This window comes from Numida meleagris, chromosome 3 (assembly GCF_002078875.1).
Source record: "Numida meleagris isolate 19003 breed g44 Domestic line chromosome 3, NumMel1.0, whole genome shotgun sequence".
Taxonomy (NCBI): Eukaryota; Metazoa; Chordata; class Aves; order Galliformes; family Numididae; genus Numida; species Numida meleagris.
This window is the reverse complement of record NC_034411.1, coordinates 77,853,829-77,871,754: the sequence shown is the minus strand read 5'-3', so window position 1 is coordinate 77,871,754 and position 17,926 is coordinate 77,853,829. Positions and strand designations below refer to the sequence as shown.

The 17,926-nt window shown below is 40.4% G+C and overlaps 1 protein-coding gene and 1 long non-coding RNA gene across 3 annotated transcripts in view; one reads left to right on the top strand and one right to left on the bottom strand.

Moving 5' to 3' along the window:
* ME1 (malic enzyme 1) overlaps window positions 1-15,795 on the bottom strand; it is a 172,721-nt gene extending 156,926 nt beyond the window's left edge. For both annotated transcript variants that reach the window (XM_021391605.1, XM_021391606.1), the window contains exon 1: window positions 15,667-15,795. In XM_021391605.1, coding sequence (XP_021247280.1) covers window positions 15,667-15,768 — 102 coding nt within the window. In that variant the 5' untranslated portion in view covers window positions 15,769-15,795. The remainder of the gene's footprint in view (window positions 1-15,666) is intronic.
* Window positions 15,711-17,658, top strand: LOC110396183. Its single transcript, XR_002436828.1, has 2 exons — window positions 15,711-15,852; window positions 16,166-17,658. It is a non-coding gene; the product is annotated as an uncharacterized LOC110396183 (long non-coding RNA).

Sequence of the window (17,926 nt, the reverse complement as noted above, 5' to 3'; positions counted from 1 at the left end):
CATTACTTTCGAAGCAACATTTAAAACATCCTGTGAAACATTTTTATTGGTGATAGGATGTATAAAGTGCTTCAGAACAGATAATTGTTTCTTTAATGATTTATATAGGTTGAATGCACATTATATTTTTTCTTTGTAACAGGATGCTCACTTTTGAATCAAGTTTCTTTATTGTCTCCACTTACTGTATTTGTTTTATATTGTGGATTAGTCTCAAAGTATTTGAGGTGAATTGTTTTTTGATAGTAGACATGTTCCAGGAGTTCACCAGTATGTCCCAGTTGTAAGCAGCCATTCAGACCATAGGATGAGACTACAGTTATCCCAAAATTAAAAAGTAAACAAAAAATGCTTAAATCTCTCCATCCCCATCAAAGAAACAAACAAACATACAAAATTAAAAGACCAAAAAAAACCCATCTAAACTAGGGAAGTCACTCCCCAAAAACACAATGCAGTTTTTAAGAATTCTGATCTTTAGACTGTTCTAAAAAATCTTCACAATTATATACTGTGGTCATATGGTTGACAGGTTAATGCTATTTGCTATTGAAATTCCAGGTCAGAGGGCAGAGTGTTTATTACTTGCTTAAAATTTTCAAATCTATATGGGTAAGCACATTAATTAAGGTACAAGAAATTGGACTGGAAACTATTCTTAACATGAACATGGGGTACTGTGTGAGCTCTGTTTCTCTCTTCAACAGAATTCAGAAGAGAAAAATGTCACATTCTTTTTTATGGTGAGCTTGTTATATTTCCACTGACATGTTAACATAAGCAAGAATAATATAATTAAATTATTCTGAATTGTGCAGTCATAAAGAATTATACATGGCTCAGATCAACTGCAAATTGAAAGAACAGCCTATAATTCCCAGAGGAGTAACAGCAGCAGATCTTGGATTTCTCCCTAGGAAGAGGTTCCTGGTCAGTAGAGGTTCTGAATAACCAAGGCATTTTGTGCTCTTTCTACCTCATTATAATTGATTAGATCAAGTGCAGGCCAAATTTATATATATACTTAAATCATTATTCAAACTTTATGGCTTCTACACTCATTCCTATCTCTCACAAGCACAATAACTAATGTAGCTAGAGAGGATGAGTTTCTACTCCATTCACAGAGGTGACTGAGGCTGCAGAGCTCCAAAGAGTTTGTGCAGGCCAAGACCACAGCAGGAAAGGTGAGTCAGTGCCATGGAGACTGCTTCAAACATTTTGGAAGTAGCATGGACATTCAGCAAAGATTCAGTGCAATGGGACACGACTTTCTCAGGCACCCAAAAGAAAAAGAGATAGGCACCCACATGTCCTACCAGACTCCATCTTGTCTGGTTTCATTCCATGTACCTGGAGGCCGTTAGAAGTGGAATACTGCAGGAGTCTGTAATGAGATCTGTCCTGTGTAACATCTCTGCCAGTGATCTGGAAAAGGGAATGGCACACACATTCACTGAGACCGCAGGGGAGAACCTACATGAGGAAAACCATGGATAGAGGCAAGAGAAGGGCTGCCATTCACAAGATCTTTGCCTGTAGGAATGAGCTGATGGGAACATTATGGAATTCAAAAAAAGGACAAATGAAAAGCTCTGCAACTTGGAAGAAAACAATATAGATTGCAATGTTTCAGGCTTGGTGACTGACCAGTTGGCTGAAGAGAGCTCTGTTGGAATGGGCTTGGTGCCCTTAGTGGGCAGCAAACAAAAAGGGAAACCTCAGCGTGCACAGGCAGCAAAGAAGGCCACCAGAATACTGCGCTGTATTAGCAGGAGTATAGCATACTAATAGGAACATGGATTGAGCAAAGTGATCATCCTAATTTACGTGGCACTCAGACTGTGTCCGCACTAGAGTGCAGCTTACGAAAAAAAAAAATGCTTGATAAGTTGTAGTGTGTTCTGTATAGGGACACCACAATGACCAGAGGCTGCATCAAAGCACCAATTAAAGAGGCATTATAGTTTTTAGAACCACAGCCACTGTAAGAAAGAAAATCCAGAAAAATAACACACACACCTCATGTTCAGGAATGCCAGGTGCTCTCATTTCAAAAGGTTTGTCTTATTGTTGTTGCTGATATTACTCTAAGGCAGGCAGGGGTAAAAAACTGAATGCACACTCAAGTTGGTTTCACACATTTGTGTAAGTCAGCTGAATCTGAGCCAAAGCACTGGAAAAGCTTATTGAGATAGGCCAGCTACAGTGCAATAAACATATACAAACAATTCTTCCACAAAATTAAACTAACATGCTTTGACAAAACTTAATAGACAGATAAGATGCCAGATCACAGAATAAAATGGGCAGTTTAAGTCATAGCAAAAGCTCATAAAAGTAAAGGAAGCTCTTTGCAAGTTCCTTAGCATGGAAAAATAAAGGAGGAGTAATTTGGATTAGAAGGTATTCTTTTAAAACCCAGGACATGTTGTTGTGGTTACTTACAATATTTCTGTCACATATGTCACTTCTGACAATACCTCTCCTTTGCTAACTTGCCTTTAACTACTCATTTCCATGCATAGGGTAGAAAGGAAGACCACATGATTGATAGGCTGAGGCTCTCTTCAACATCATGCCTCAGAACAGGTTGAGCTCACACAGACATGTACTTGGCACTGCAAACCAAAAATTTGCCTATAACATATATTGTCAACAGAAAAAGACAACAAGACAGGCAGGAAAACTAGTGTAAGTTGCACCACCTTCAAACTGAGTTGGATTTCTCACGTCAGTACTTAGACTCCAGCACCCACAGCAGCTAAATGAGATTAATAAAATCTGTCTTTCAGTGACAAGATTTGCTGTGGATAACAGACTTGCAGAATGCAAAGCAGACACTGTGTAGTAGGTCCAGCCTCAGTTTCCCACAGGCATATGGGTAACTACTGCCTTATTGCTCTGCTGTTTATATAGCAGTTTCACCTTTCTGGTCACTGTTGAAAACCCATAAAAGAATTCAATATTTTGACATGAAAATGAATTCAGTTTTCTAATTGTTAGACCTTGATCAAGTTATCCTATAAAGAAAATCTTATTTTTCTAGATATTTAAAGAAACAAAATTACTGTTTCGTATTTCCCTAACAAATCATATAAAAAGAAAGTGCAACTCCTGCACTTTCTGTCACACAAGTTCATTGAATCATCATATTTCAGAAAAAAAAAGAAAAAGATGTCTTTGTGAGCAGCAGCAACCTCCCACTACACGAAGTATGGCATAGGTTTTATTCAACATTTTGACATTTCCAATGCAAGACATTTTCTTTAGGTAGTCAACATAAAGCTCACCAACCAAAGTTTAGAATCCCAAGTGTGGGAAAACAGTTTATTTCAAATTTGTATCACTTGGCCCATTTAGTAACTAGCAAAGCCTTCAGCTAAATGTATGCTTGGAAAGTCAGCTTTCATTCACATAATCACACGTATTTAAGTTCTGAAATCATGAATTCTAGCTTCCTGATGAAATGAATGTCCACTGATTAAAAACTACCCATTAGCCATTAGATGAAGATTTTGCCTCTATTGATCTGTGCTTCCTCTGGCATTCAGCGTATCAATACTGAATACTTTTTTTCCTCCTCTTCTTCACACTCAGTTGGAATGGATGCGACGTTTACCAGCACTGCCCAGGACCAGAAGGCTCAGAGAAGGCAGCCAAGGGTCAGCTACTGCTTCATCTAATTGGAACTAATCCTTATGTGGCAGAGCCTGGCCTAAAGCCAGAAGCAGGTTTAGCTACAAAGACGGATCATTTTCCTGCCTATTCAGGTCTGCCTTTTCCCTCCCACCATTCAACACTGGCCATAATCTGCGATCCTATTTAATGGATTTCCATGGATCTAGAAAACTGCACGAACAGGAGACTGCACATCCACTAATACACTCTCTACATGTAATAGCAATATGGCAGTAGGTAGAAGGATATGGACAAAATATATCAGAACCATATAGATTAGACATGCTTAGTCATAAGACGTTAACAATTAGAAGAATGAAACATGGCATTTTCGTGTGCTATATGAGGCTGGGATAAAAGAAAAATTTCTCCTACAATAGTATGAAAAGGTAAGACAGAACAACAGTGGAACTCCCAGGAAGAAAACGATTGAAACACAAGATTTACCTCACAATACCGAATAGTTTACACCACTCTTCGTTCTGAAAAATTCTCAAATACTGCTTGCTTTTTCAGATGAGAAAACTGAATTATTGACCCAGTTTCCAGTTCAGTGCCCAACTTACTGCAATATTTTGTCTCTCTTGCAGAAGTAGATCTCACTAAAGGGGTAAAAAAGTGCATGCCCATACTCATTAAATAGCCCTGAAGTTTGTTAAATATGACAAAGGAACCTTCAATCATATGCTTAAAAGTTTTTGAAATACATCTCAAAGCAATCCAGAAAGAGTGACTGCTGGTCACACTGCTTGAACGGCTAGTGGAACACCACGACAAATAAATCGTTCTTTTTCCCATTTTCATCTGCATGTTTACCTTCTACATCTTTGCTGCAGAAAAACAATTGGATGACTCAGTAACTATAGTTCCAGAAGACAGGACCTACATGTGAATAAGAAGTTTGGGAAACTGCCTTAGTTCAAAGAGGTTATCTCTTCATCTTACTTTCATGTGCTTGCGTGCATGTGTAAGAATTGCACCTCAGAAGGATTCATTTGATTTTTATGTTCCATTTTAAGTTTATCCCTTTACTTCAGGAAGCAGAGTGCTTTTCTCTCTGGTGCAGCAGAAGAGCAGGGGATCTAATTTCAGGTCAGCTTCTGACCTGGAACACTTTTGTTCTGCTGGCTAACCCAATGCCAGTGGCTACAGATCTAGGCTGGACTGGTTACGTTTCTCCAGGTGAAATGCAAAATGAGATGTTCTACTTCTCCTGAGCTTAGAAAAATTGTTGTTTTCAAGTAGTTACTGAGGGTGTGTGGTGAAAGCCACCTTCAAAGCAGAAAAAAGCAGTACAGCAGGTAAGTTACCTCTCCTGATACCTGTTTATACAGACACACTGAATATATTTATTTTCATTTACAGTCAACATATTTAGTTCTTCTGCAGTGGAGTTCTAAACCTAAGACAGAATTTACATGCTGTAAACAAAGTGAAAGACATTTCAGAATTATCAAGTTAATAAAAGGGGCATTCCTTATTTCTATATCTGACCCTTGAATGACCTAATAAATAAATTAGCATTCCAAATCCCACAAGCAAGAGGGAAGCCTTATCTGGCCTCTGCTTAGAGAAAGCTATGTAGTTGATAAACCTTAACCTCAAAGAGTATGGTATGTAACCTGAATTTATTAACTAGTAGTTTTCTCTCCAGACCTTAAGAAGTGACAGAGCAGAGAAGCATGTGTAAGGAACAAAGATGCAAGAGCACCATGAATACCTTTATAAAACTACCTATGCAGCTATAAATAGGCTTTCTCTGTGTCAGGTGTGCCTCTCCTGCCTAAGTCCTCCAAAAGAAAACCGCACAGGAATTCAAGAGATTCAAGCCAGATAAAATCAAGTTTCAGTGCTTCACAAACTCAGGTATTCTCTTCACTTTAGCTCTGCAGTGTCCTCCCATTTTGACTTCTATCTGTAACTATAGAGATCATTTGTACTATTTAGGTAAAGAGGTTTTACTCTCTATTTTGTAAGCATATCTCCACATACAAATCTGCTTTCCAAGGTCAGATACCTGCAGGAAGAAATCCAATAAGTCAGATAGAGGCTATTACTGAAAATATTGTAATGTACTTTGTCGTCATAGGTATGCACTTATTTCCAGTTAAGATTTAAGGCAAAGACTTTTCAAACATCATTACCAAAAGCCAAAATTATATTTGTCTTAGTAGAAAAGGGAATTATGTACTAAAGAACAATTATTTTCTTCTCTTGAACAGCTCAGATACAATACTTTTGTATCTCCATCCCAAAAGCAAGCTTGAAAATGTATCACTCACTGGGGACAAGAGGAAGAAAGCTAATCTGTGATATCTCAGTCTGAACCAGATGCCAAAATCATTTAAACTTCATAGTAAGATACATGCTATCCATTAACAAAACAGATGGATCTAAAATACAAACTCAGAACTGAAGACTGTGTGTATTAAATAAAGTTTTATTGAACAAAATATGTTTGTGATTTTTCATATCACTTGTAGGGATATTTATATTATGAATATATGAGGAATAATGCAGAAGAGCAACTTCTGTTTTAATACTAACTTAATTATTAGACAAAAGTAGTTTTTTCTAAGCTAGAAACATGCAACTGTTGCTACTTGAACAATCAAGTAAGCAAAATCTAAGCATAAACATGCAATGACAAAATTCATTGCTACTTTATGCTTTTATATTAAGAGCAAAACAGTGATGAATTTGCATTCTGAACTTTTATACCAGACAAGTATGTCCTGACATATTTCCAAAAGTCCTAAGTATTCAAATCATTAGACAGTATGGTTTTTTTTCCAGTTCTACATTGTGTATAATTTACATGCCTATAAAGCGTTTACTCTGCACTTCTTCTTCCTCTGCATCGTAAACAAGCTCAAGCAGTGTTGTGTTTCACACAGAACTAGGCAATAGTATTCAAGTAAACTACAGAGACTGATTTCAACAGCAAGTACATGGTGCTTGCAAGAACTCTCTCCAAGGTGCCCTGTGACCTTTTCCTTCTACTAAGTCAGGATTTTTGCTTCCTGAGTTATGCAACACATTATGTTTGCAAAGTTTAAACTATGATAAGACCAAAACTTGTTTTCTTATGAATACAATTAAGGGGCTTTCTATTAAATTAGTTCCTTAACAAAGTCTATTCTGGGGCATACACAGAAGATAATTCAAATACAAAATTAATTTGGAGATCTATTTTATAACAGACAAAAGTTTAGATTCCTCCACAGCATATTTTCCCCTGAAGTCACACAAAGATTTTGATTACTTAAGGATAGCTTTATTATTTTATTAAAAAATAAGATACTTTAATATTAACCATTTTAGATAAAATGAGACTATAGCCTTTATAATCTCAGAAAGACCTGATTAGTCAAAAATTATTTAGCCTGCACACTACATGCGTATTTCAAACTTTGCTTCTAGGTGGGCTGCTAGGAATTAGATCTTAAAATTCTGCGAAGATTGTGGGAGTTCAAACTCTAGAGGTGGCAAAGGAGGATTATTAAAGGATTAACGCACCAGTGTTCATTTTGTGTCAGTTTTGCAGCAGTATCCCCTCTTGCATCCCTTTACCATTAATTTATTCTGAGTTTAAACTACTAAAACCAGCATCAGAATCAAGTCCTTAGTCATTCTCAGATATCACCCTTCACGTATGCATCATCACTGTAAAAGCCATGAACTCACTTGCAATTATGTTCTAACCCAGATTCCACAGGCTCTATGTCAAGGTTGTTCAGGCTCCTGGAGGTGTCCTGAATGTACATAATCTTGACAATCCCTTAAGGCAGTCTTAAGATTCCTGCTAACTTACCACGTTATAAAATCCTTATTTATACTCAGAAGCTGTAGAATCGAGCCTTCCAATGACAGCTGTGGTAATTTGACTAGAAAAAGCCTTTTAATAAAAGAAGTTCACAAACCACCATATTTTTAAACAAAAAAAAAATCATGTGTATTACACTGAGATCAAATAAACCACTATTCATGGTAGTCAAGGGATCCAGGTTAAGTTATATCCACTTGCAGTTTAACTCACTGATGCCTGACACATCTAAACACAGTTGAGATATCACAATAATAACACTATGAAAAATACAGCTCTTCATATTCAGTTCCATGCCTAGTTGACAGGCATGTGTGCACATCTCTGGGTCAGAAGTTCACAGGTACTTGTCTCAACGGGCAGACTTCAGTCAGCACTGAACGAGGACAATGGATACATGAACACAAACGGACATCTATTATTCACCACTAGGCACTTAGCAGATGCTTGTTCCTCCCTGACGCTGCACCTGTGCAAGAAGGAATGCAACCGGCTTGCTTATTTTTTAAAAAGCACTCCACTGTGCCCAACACTACTATCTAGCAAAATAAAAAGAAAGCCCAATAGGTTCCAGCACATGCTAACTGTTTAACTCCTATCAGTACTCACAGAATACAATTTCTTTGTTCTTTGTTTCAGATACAGGGGCTGAACAGACCATCCTGTGCACACAGGCACACATAAGCAGCAATGCTCTCCTTTCTGTTCTCACCCCTTTCCCTCTTTTTTATGTTACTCCTCCTGCTACAGTGGACCCCAGAGCTCTCAGGGATCAATGTTCTGGACTTTCATCAATAACATCTAGCATGACAGCAGACAGCTCCTGCCACCTAGACACCTGAATGTGGAGCAATGAGACCTTCCCCACAGAATCCCAGCATCAGCCACCACAAGCCAGTTATGCACCAAATGTACAGCTTGCATCTGAATCACTGTGCAGTCAGAAAAGGAAAGGGAAAAGTTTGAAAAGTGAAGACTGCACACGTACGAGTACTTAACCACCAAGCACAATTCAACTAGGGGTCACAGGCTGGTAACAAACATCACTGTCACACACATTTCACTTCCTCATCTTCACAGAGAGAAGCAGGGTAGGAGGATAAGCTTGTGTCTGTCACAGCTGCAACTTCTGTCTTCTCCAGAAACAGTTCAGTACAAATGACTGAAACAGCAGAATTTAATGCATAAAGTGAAAATTGCAAAATAAGAACTTAAGGACTCTGGGATGTGTTTTCTGCAGAAAGCATAAATATACATTTCAATTTATTTTACACAGACAGAAGTACAATTTCTGAGCAAGCCCTATCATACTTATTTTAAGAATCCATAAATGAAATCAAAAAACCCACAAGTTCTATGCCATTCCAGCTTCCCTATAAAAACTACTGTAAAGAACCACATTTAATCTGTTTTAAATATACAAATCCTGCCTGGATGGTGCTCTGTGCCAGCACTGTTTCTATTCAAGTAGTCTCAAGAAAAAGAGTTGAGTTTGTTTGCTTTTAGTTACCAAAGTTTTCAAGAAAATTTCAATAACTAAAACTACTTTTAATGCCTGAAACAACTTCACAGCAAAACAACTCTGCTTCAGTGACTTACTACAATTCATACCAGCTTCCAGTTGCTAGCAGCTTATACATATATAGCTTGCTACATAACAACTTCTCATTTATTTTATTTGCTTTTAATTCAAGTCACAGAACTCTCTTCCTGCCGTGCTGACTCAGCATTCTTTTTCATAAATGCAAGCAGAGAACCAGAAGCCGAAAGAAGGAAGAGAATATAATGCTAACTGCAGCAACTTACCTACTTGATCAGGAAAAAAAGCTCTATAAGGCGAAGAGTACTGCAGACTGTACCCACAAATCTGAACACAATTAAAAAATAAGCTGACTGAAATACCTGTCTTTTCCCAAATGATAAAGTGCATGTTCTTGAATTGATTTTAAGAGGCTTTTTGGATCTACCCTACTACCCTACCGTTCTCTATCAGTTTTTTTTTTTTTTTTTTAATGTCACATATGCATGCACTTTATCAAGACCCCTTTGTACCCCTGCAATCACCAACTCCTTACTTCTCCTTTAGGACAGTCTATTGAGCTTTCTCCTTCCAAAGTTGTTTCCAGAAAAAAAAGGCTGGGCTCTGCCCCGCTCAGCTGTAAGGATTATCTCACCTTCTAGCAGAGACTCTTCAATGCAGAAGACGTGGTGGAAAAAAGCAATTCACATGCTAGCAGGGGTTTTCCTTATTATTTCTAGTCTCTATATTCATCCTGAAGAACTGCACCTCTTGCCCTGCGGCTGCTTGCTCTAGCAGACAAGCCTGGTCTCCCTCAGGGCTGCTCCATTCAACTTGCTACAGCAAATAGGAAGACAAGTGGAGAGATGAGGTATCACCACACCCAATGAACCACTTGAACAGAGCTCACCCTCTCCAAGCCCAACACAGAATGGGCTGTGGAAGGCCCTCCTCCACAGCATCTTGCCTTCAACAGTGGCTAAAATAGTCTGCATTTTTCCTTGTGCAGAACATCCTCTCCATATGTAGCTTAGGAAATTAAGTCTCTTCCCTCCCTCAGAAGGTTAACAAGGAAAATGGCCCCAGGCCTCAACTGCCCAGCTCCCAGACCTCCCTGTGCCCCAGCAGATGGGCTGTCTCTTGCACACCAAGTTGTTCTCTTCAGATGGGGAGAATCTCCTCATGACTCAGGTAAGGCAGACACCACAAGTTGCCCTTGCCCAAACGTAGTGTAGTAATGTAGAGCACAATAGCAGCTATGGGAAGTTAAACATATTTGCATGCATCAAACATCGCTTGTGCAGACAAACCTGTCTTGAAAGAAGAGAGTAAGAGAGGTGGAATAAAGAACAGAAATCCTTTTTAAAGCCCTTCCACACATACTGTAAATAAAAGAGTTCCTACAAATATTTTTGCATTTTGGGTTCCTGCATCACAGCTCCTCCCTTGCACCCCATAAAATTCAGTTTTTCCTAACCACAGCAAGAGCAGGCATTGAAAAGATCAGCAGAAAATTAAGACATGGAAGTCATACACTATTCAAGATGCAAAATAATTTTAACTGCAGAGGAACCAGGTTTCACGAAGGAAGAATACACAGGGTAATGTCATAACCTCTTCACCCAACCACACGGTAGGTAATGGTGAGCTACCTCTGAGCTCATCATATCCTTGCCTCAAAAAAACAAACGTACAACATAGCAGTTCTACCAGTCTACAACTTATGGTCATGTCTCTTTAACAACCAATGGCCCTGGTATGAACAAAACTCCCACCTGAAGAACTCCCTCTTTGAGGATGCTATTCAACAGAACCATAACTCCTGTTTTGCAGGCCCTTGTAATAGATCAAAGCTACAATGCACACATAACACAAAGGCAGAATGAATAAAACTTCACTCTGAAAGGTTCCAGTCAAAGACCAGATTGATGAAATTTTCTGTGTTAAAATAACCATACTATCATTTAGTCTTGTCAAAGACAGAAAAATAGCATGTGCTTATCCCTATCAACACCTGAATTTCTCTGCCAGGCGATCAGGAAATATTACTGTTAAAAACTACAGTGTTGTAAAGAGCAAAACTACTACACGGGAAAAGGAGATGAAAGATGGTGAGAATGATCAGCAACTACACAGAGAACAAAGATAAGCCTCAAAGAGTTCTCATGCCTACTAGCACTTAATCTGAAATCATCCCATAGGGTATTAAATAACCTCCAGAAAACCTATCTTACAAGTTAATATAAACACTTCAAACACATCATTTTAGAGAGTGTTTGCTTCCCATATCCCCAGATTTATCAGTTTTCTTCTCAGAGTATCAGCTAAGGTGAAAGTGAGCACAGACCACTGTTGATGACTCAGCTAAAGTGCTCACAGGTTTAAGAAATGAAAATATGAAAGTTACTAGCAGAAGGAGAAAAGAACTCTACTGCTTAGTACTTAGTAAAAGCATAGATTTATTTAGAGCAGCTTCTTATACTTGTATTCTCTTTTACACAACAGAAAGATAAACCTCCTGAGAATGCTTCTTATCCTTTACTGATTTTATTTTCTGAGGCCTATTATAATGTCACTAACAAATGTCAAAGTCATAAGACCTCTATTACATGTTGTCCATGCACATGAATCACTGCTGCATCATGTTATGCTTTCTCAAAATCAGATTTGATTTCAGTGAAACAACTGTACACAGAACAATGTGTTCAATAAGCATTCATGTCCCGCTGTCTGAAACACAGAGATGAAGCAGGAAGTAAATGTTTCTGTTTAGCTCAAATTATTATTTTGCTTGAATTAAAAAAAAAAAAGAGTTTATTATATTTTCATTAAATTAGTACACACAGTCCATGTAACTTGATAGGAAAACCAAGCACTGATACCTCAATAATTCCATCTTAAACTGCTCATTCTCTCAGCCTGGAGCTGATTATTCTGGGAAAACATCACTAGAGGCTTCTTTCATAAGTTGGACAGAACGATCTTCAAAGGTCCCTTTCAGCTGAACTGGTCTACTCATTCTTTTACTCTTCCTGAGGGATCCATTTTGGCCACTGTCAGAAACATGACATTGGGATAAGTGATCTTCTCTAGTGGCTGTTGTATAGTGATTTCAGTAGTGTACCAATGGACTCACAGTCAACTCCTAGCAACTACTAATATTAATGTTTAGTAAAAATAAGTTGAGGACCCTCTGGGATCCAAGGGCCTCACATACCCTGCCATTGAAGGTGGGACTGAGAGCTGGGATTCTCAGGTGTTCAGCAGCCCCATCTAATGGTCTGCTCTGAAATCCTCCACCATGTTAGCACAAATTGAATAAAGGGAAAGAAAGAAGAGGGTTCAGCAGTTTACAAGCATGCCACAGTTAGCAAAGACAGTGGTCAGTCAGAGGAGAGTAGTTAAAATTAAGCATCTGGTGAAGAGAAAGAGCCCTCCAGCACTTAGATTTAACTGAACCATTTATTTTCTGCTCACTTAATTGCTTTGGTAGAAAATGAAAGCTGTCCCTGAATGGCACAGTTTCTCAGTCAGGCAAGTATTTAGACTTGGCTATTTGAAAAGTTTGGTATTAAAATACATACTATAAAATAAAATATTTAAATACATTAAAATACATCAAGATTCTGAAAATGAGCAGGTTAAGGGAAACTATGACTTGTTTGAACAGTATTTAAAGGTAAAAAATTAAACACGAGATGAAAGTTTAGCATAAAATGTCTTAATGATTTGTGTGCTTAAAAATAGCACTCATATTGAGTAAAGCATAAATGAAAGATTTACAGGAGGAAGGAGCCAATTGTTGTCATTCTGCTGTAACTCATCAGCTTAAGGAGCATACAGCTTGCTGCCAAAAGTTCCTAATGCATTTCTTTTCAATGAAAAGAAGTAAAACTCCATTTGTTTTCCTTGTAATTCCTACTCACAATGTGTTTAGTTGTGCAAGAAAAAAGAAGTTACAAGTTTCTAAAGATGTTGCAGATCCATAGAGTTTAAAAATATCAGATTAACTGAAGCATGACTATTGTTCATAAGCTTAGACTTGTGTGCTTACATAATTGTGTGTCCTCATGCAATTGACTCAATGTGCTAAGATCTGCTGTCCCACATAATTTTTGATGCATCAAAAAGAAAGAAATGGTTTCTTATCTGGGCAAAACACCCCAAAGGGAAGAAAACTAAAAAAAGTAATGATAATCAAGCTGTACCTCACTAAATTTGTATGTTTGTGAATTATATAGCATGAGAAATAAAAGATTTGAAAACTGAACTGTGAAGAACATATTTCAGTGTTATGCGTGCTCTTCTGTGTCTGGAAATTTTGTCAAGGTAGAAGAGGGGGGAAAAGAAGAAATTCAGATGTTTACACTAACATGCCTACAGTCTGTTTTCTCACATTTCCCAGCCATTGAAGTTAAGTATAAAATGTGATAAATGTATTAAGTGTGCAGAAATCCACCTTCATTATTGGGTGAGCAGAGCACTAGTTGTTGATAGGTTTCCAGACTCATGCTCCCTATTTCCTCTTACCACTATTTTTTGAAGTCCAAGTATAAACAGATTTTCATAAAATTTTCCTTTAAATCTGTCCAACAAGATGAAGATATTGTTTGAGGATGCAAGCTGTAGGTTCTGCACATAACATGCGCATTTGAGCTTTACCTGCTTGCCAGGCCAACGGTCTTGGCTTAAGAGTTCCTGAAAACAACTCTGCAGCATTCAGCTTTGAACTGCTGAAGTTTGCAATGAAAGCTGCAAAAAGTGAATTTTACTTACAGAAGAGAAACAAGGAATATCAGACAAGATTCAAATAGTAATGAACACACAACTTGTCTTACTTTTCTGCAGCTTTTCTAGGTCACAGACAGATACCACTGCTTGGTACTCACTGCCTACTTTTGCCAAGTGTATGCAAATAGGACTATTGGAACTGGCACAGTACCTAAAAGAAAGTGCTGATACCAAGCAACTGTAGCCCTTATACAGAGCCCATGAGATAGCAAAAAGTTCTGGCACTTCTTCAGTACTGCAAACAAGTCCTGTACTTTAGAATCATTAAAGGCAATATTTTGTCAGGTTCAGATTGACTGCTGTACAATCTGATGCTTGTTTAACAGCCTTGGCACCAGAAAGTGAACGTGGAGTACCAGCTCCCATGCATACAGGCACACCACAAACCATTAGAAAGGTAACCATGTTGAGTTCTCAGGATTTTGGTTTTTTTTTTTTTTTTAATGATTTTTTTTTTTTTTAATGAATTTATTTCATTGCCCTTACATATGTTGTAGGGTATGATACATCCATACCCACCAAAGATCATCGATCTCACAACTAGCTTGCTTATCCTTCCCTGGACATAGACCTGACTTTCCTCACAGGCAAGCATGGAGACGTAAGCCAACCTTTCCCACATCACCCAGAATGTTCTACAAGCTGGGAGAATACTTCTACCAGCTTCTCTGCCATGCATCATGTGTGCCATAACACAGCTAAAGGGGATGGAAGAGTAAAGTCTAAGCCAGGAACTCAGCCATGAGCCTTCATCTTCAGCATCTCATCTCCAGCTATGCAGTTCAAGGGAAAGACGTCTGCGGGGGAAAAGGTAGCAGTGAGCCTTCCTTGGTTATTCTGAATCAGTCTTTTCCATGAACACTGCAACTGCTAGAAGCAATCCCAAGTGAAGCAGTTCTTCAGTGGTTCTTCCTGGGATTTTCACCTTTTGGTTAGTTTCCATTTTACTTGACCTCAAGGGACACACAGACACCACACACCCGCTGAGGAAACTGTGTATCCAAGCACCGGCACTAATAGAAGCACCATTCATCCAGCTAATATGTGGAGCTTTTACTGATGAGTCAACCTCTCCGGTAAGGCTGAAGACACAGTTTTTGTCAATTCATACAACTTGGCAGTAAGCAAAATGACTGTATATGTATTTTAAGGCAGAGGTACCAGTCAGAGCACAAACAGAAGCTGAGCAGTAAAGCTGACACGCAAGGACAAAGCTGCGGCTATGGACTTAGTCAAGGCCTCACGTGTTACACAAGGCTTATCGCCTACCTTTGTCTTTCCCCTTATTTCATGTTAGCAGCAAATCCAAGGCCCAGCAAGCCAACGAAATATTTGTTATCTGAACCCTGCAGCTGTATCAGCGCTGTGCAAATACATACTCACATTTTTCTCTCAGTGAGAATCATTTCACATATTTACAAAGTTTATCAAGCTGAGTGTGCCTCAAGTGCATGAGAGATGCCATAAACAGGTTTCCCTGTGCTATGGCATCTCCCAGAAGTGGAGTGCTTCCGCTGATGCAGGGCAGGGGGAGCAGGCGTTGGATCTGGCAGCAAAAACACGGTGACAAAAGCCCTCCGGTACCCGCGGGGGCCGCACGCTGCCCCCAGGAAACAGGGCAGGGCTCTGGGGGTGGGAAGGCCGGGAAGCACTGCAGCTGGCAGCGGAGCAGCGCGTCCGCGCGTGAAAACCCACCGGCATCCTCCTCACGTCTGCGAAACGAGGAGGGGGTGCGCCCGGGGAACGGCAGAGCCCAGTGGCAGGCTCCATGGGAGGGAAAGCGCCCGGAACGGCCCGCACCGGCTCAGAGACAGATGGCGTAGGGCAGGGGGCTGGCACCTGCCCCTACCTTGTTGAGGTGCGGGTCGCGGAGCACCTCGTAGCCCCTCTTCATGGTGAGCTGTAAGGGCCTGCCGCCCTCCTGCTTCCCGGCTGCCTTCTCTGCTTGCATGGCGACGGGCTCGGCGCGGCGAGGCGTACTGCCGTCAGGTCCTGCAGGAGCGGAGGCGAAGTGGCGGCGGCTCCTCCTGCTGAGGTGACCGCCCGGCGGGGTGGGATGATCCTGCGGGGAGAGAGTGGGGGAGGGAGCGAAGAAGGGGGCAGAGCCTCGACGAGGCGCCGCCGCCAAGCGGGGGTCACCGGGCGTCGCGCTGAGTCACTCACCGGCGCACCCCGACCGGGGAACTCAGCCCCCCTCAGGGAGGAGAAGGCCTCGGTGCTGGGGCCGCTCCCCGCCTCGCCGCGTCTAACGCCGAGCGCTACCGGCAACAGGCTGCTCCCTAATCTCTGCTGGGGGGGGGGGGGGATTACGACAGTGCTCCTGCCTCCTCACGCTTATTTTTGTGCAGAAGATGACGCGATGCTGCCCCGGGAGCAAAGCTGCTCGCTGCCTGCAGGTGCTGCGCGTGGTACTGCTGGCGGATCCGCGCCCAGGTGGGCCCTGAGCTGGGAGCGCTCCTCCGGCCTCAGCTGTGCGTGGAGCCGGGGCTACCCGCCCCAACAGAAGCCAAGTTTCGCTTTCATTATGTTATTAATAAACGCCGGTGAAATCTACCCTTCTCTGGAGGGGATCGGCTGCACAGCTCGGTGCGGTGCTCGGCATGAGCTGCCATCAGATTCGGGGGCGGGGGGGGGGGGAGGAGCAGCAGGGCTATGGCTGGAGGGATGGAGAGCAGAGCAGTCCGGGGCAGGTGTTGGGCAAGTTTGTGCTACTGCCTGTGGCATTTGTTTGCCACATGTCCAAAAATTGTTTGTGTGCTATAGGATTGTGGCTATGTTCTTCCTGATTCATTTATGTAAGAAGAAATAACTTTCATATGGATGCGGTGGCTGTGCTAGAGGAAGTACGCAACTTTAAATTAATGCCTAGAAAACTACTGAGGGATTGAGGTTTTTGCTGTTACTCTGATGTTGCAATATCAAGCAGCAACAAAGATGAGAATGTTGAAAGTATTCCAAACTTATCTCCTTGTACTCAGTCTGTAGGCCTTGTGTCCATTCTGCTACCTCATCTTTTATAAAAGAGGCTCCTTTGGAACCTGACCTTTTCCAAATTTCCTGTTGAGCAGCTCCAAAAAGTTCACTTGGGGTTAATTAACAAAGGGAAGTTGGAAATGTTCCAGGTTATGCTTCTCGAAACTTGATTAGCTAGTCAGCAACAAGCTCAGTAAATAAACCTCTTCCAGCCTCCACCGCCTCAGGAAACATTGTGAAAAGTGGTTTAATAATAGGTTTTGAACAAACTTCAGATCTGAAGCCTCTGTGACTAACAATCCAGCCTTCTTGAGGTTTATCCAGATAGCTCAATTCCGAAGTCCTGAATTTTACCTTAAGTGGGTGTATCAGGCACAGCAGGCTCATGCTGTAGGCCTACTTTGGCCATGATAAAAATAAAAAGCAGAAAGGAAACTTCTTTTTTTCCATTTCTTTGCAGCTAGGCTGAAACTGTTCAGATAGAATGGTAACATAAAGGTGATACTTTCAACCCTGAGAGAGCAAGGTGCGCTGATGTAATTGTTATCTTAGCATTGCAACACTATCCATTTAAAAATAAAACAAAAAAAGCTCTCTGGTTTACACCAGAAGTCACCGTAACAGCTGTGACATCTGACCCCTGCTAAGAACTTGTCCTGACTCACCTTGTTCCTGCTATTAAAGGTATGCAATGTAACAGCTAATTCAGGTGAAAGTTAATGTGGCTGTATTATCTCTTATGTAATCAGACTTCAGAAACAGTTTACTGCAGTATTTGCTGAATGAATTTCCTCCTGTCTTCCCCAAATTATTATTTCTGTTCATCAAGTTCAAACACCAATAAAAGCAAAATCATACCCATCTCTTATGATACACGTGTCCCCGACTTTTAATACTGACTGCATCCAGTATTTGAACGAGACACACACACACAAAAAGAAGTTTGAAATGCGTGAGAAGAATAATACTCAACAATTACATCTGCAGCGAGAAGTGATTATTCCAGAAGACTGCGTTGTACAATAAAGCTAATAAACTCTTTTTAACTGGCAGATTTTTTTTATTTCTATTTTTATATATTTATTTTTTCTATGGCTGAGTATGTGATAATGGTATTTTTGAAAGAGTTAACCCTC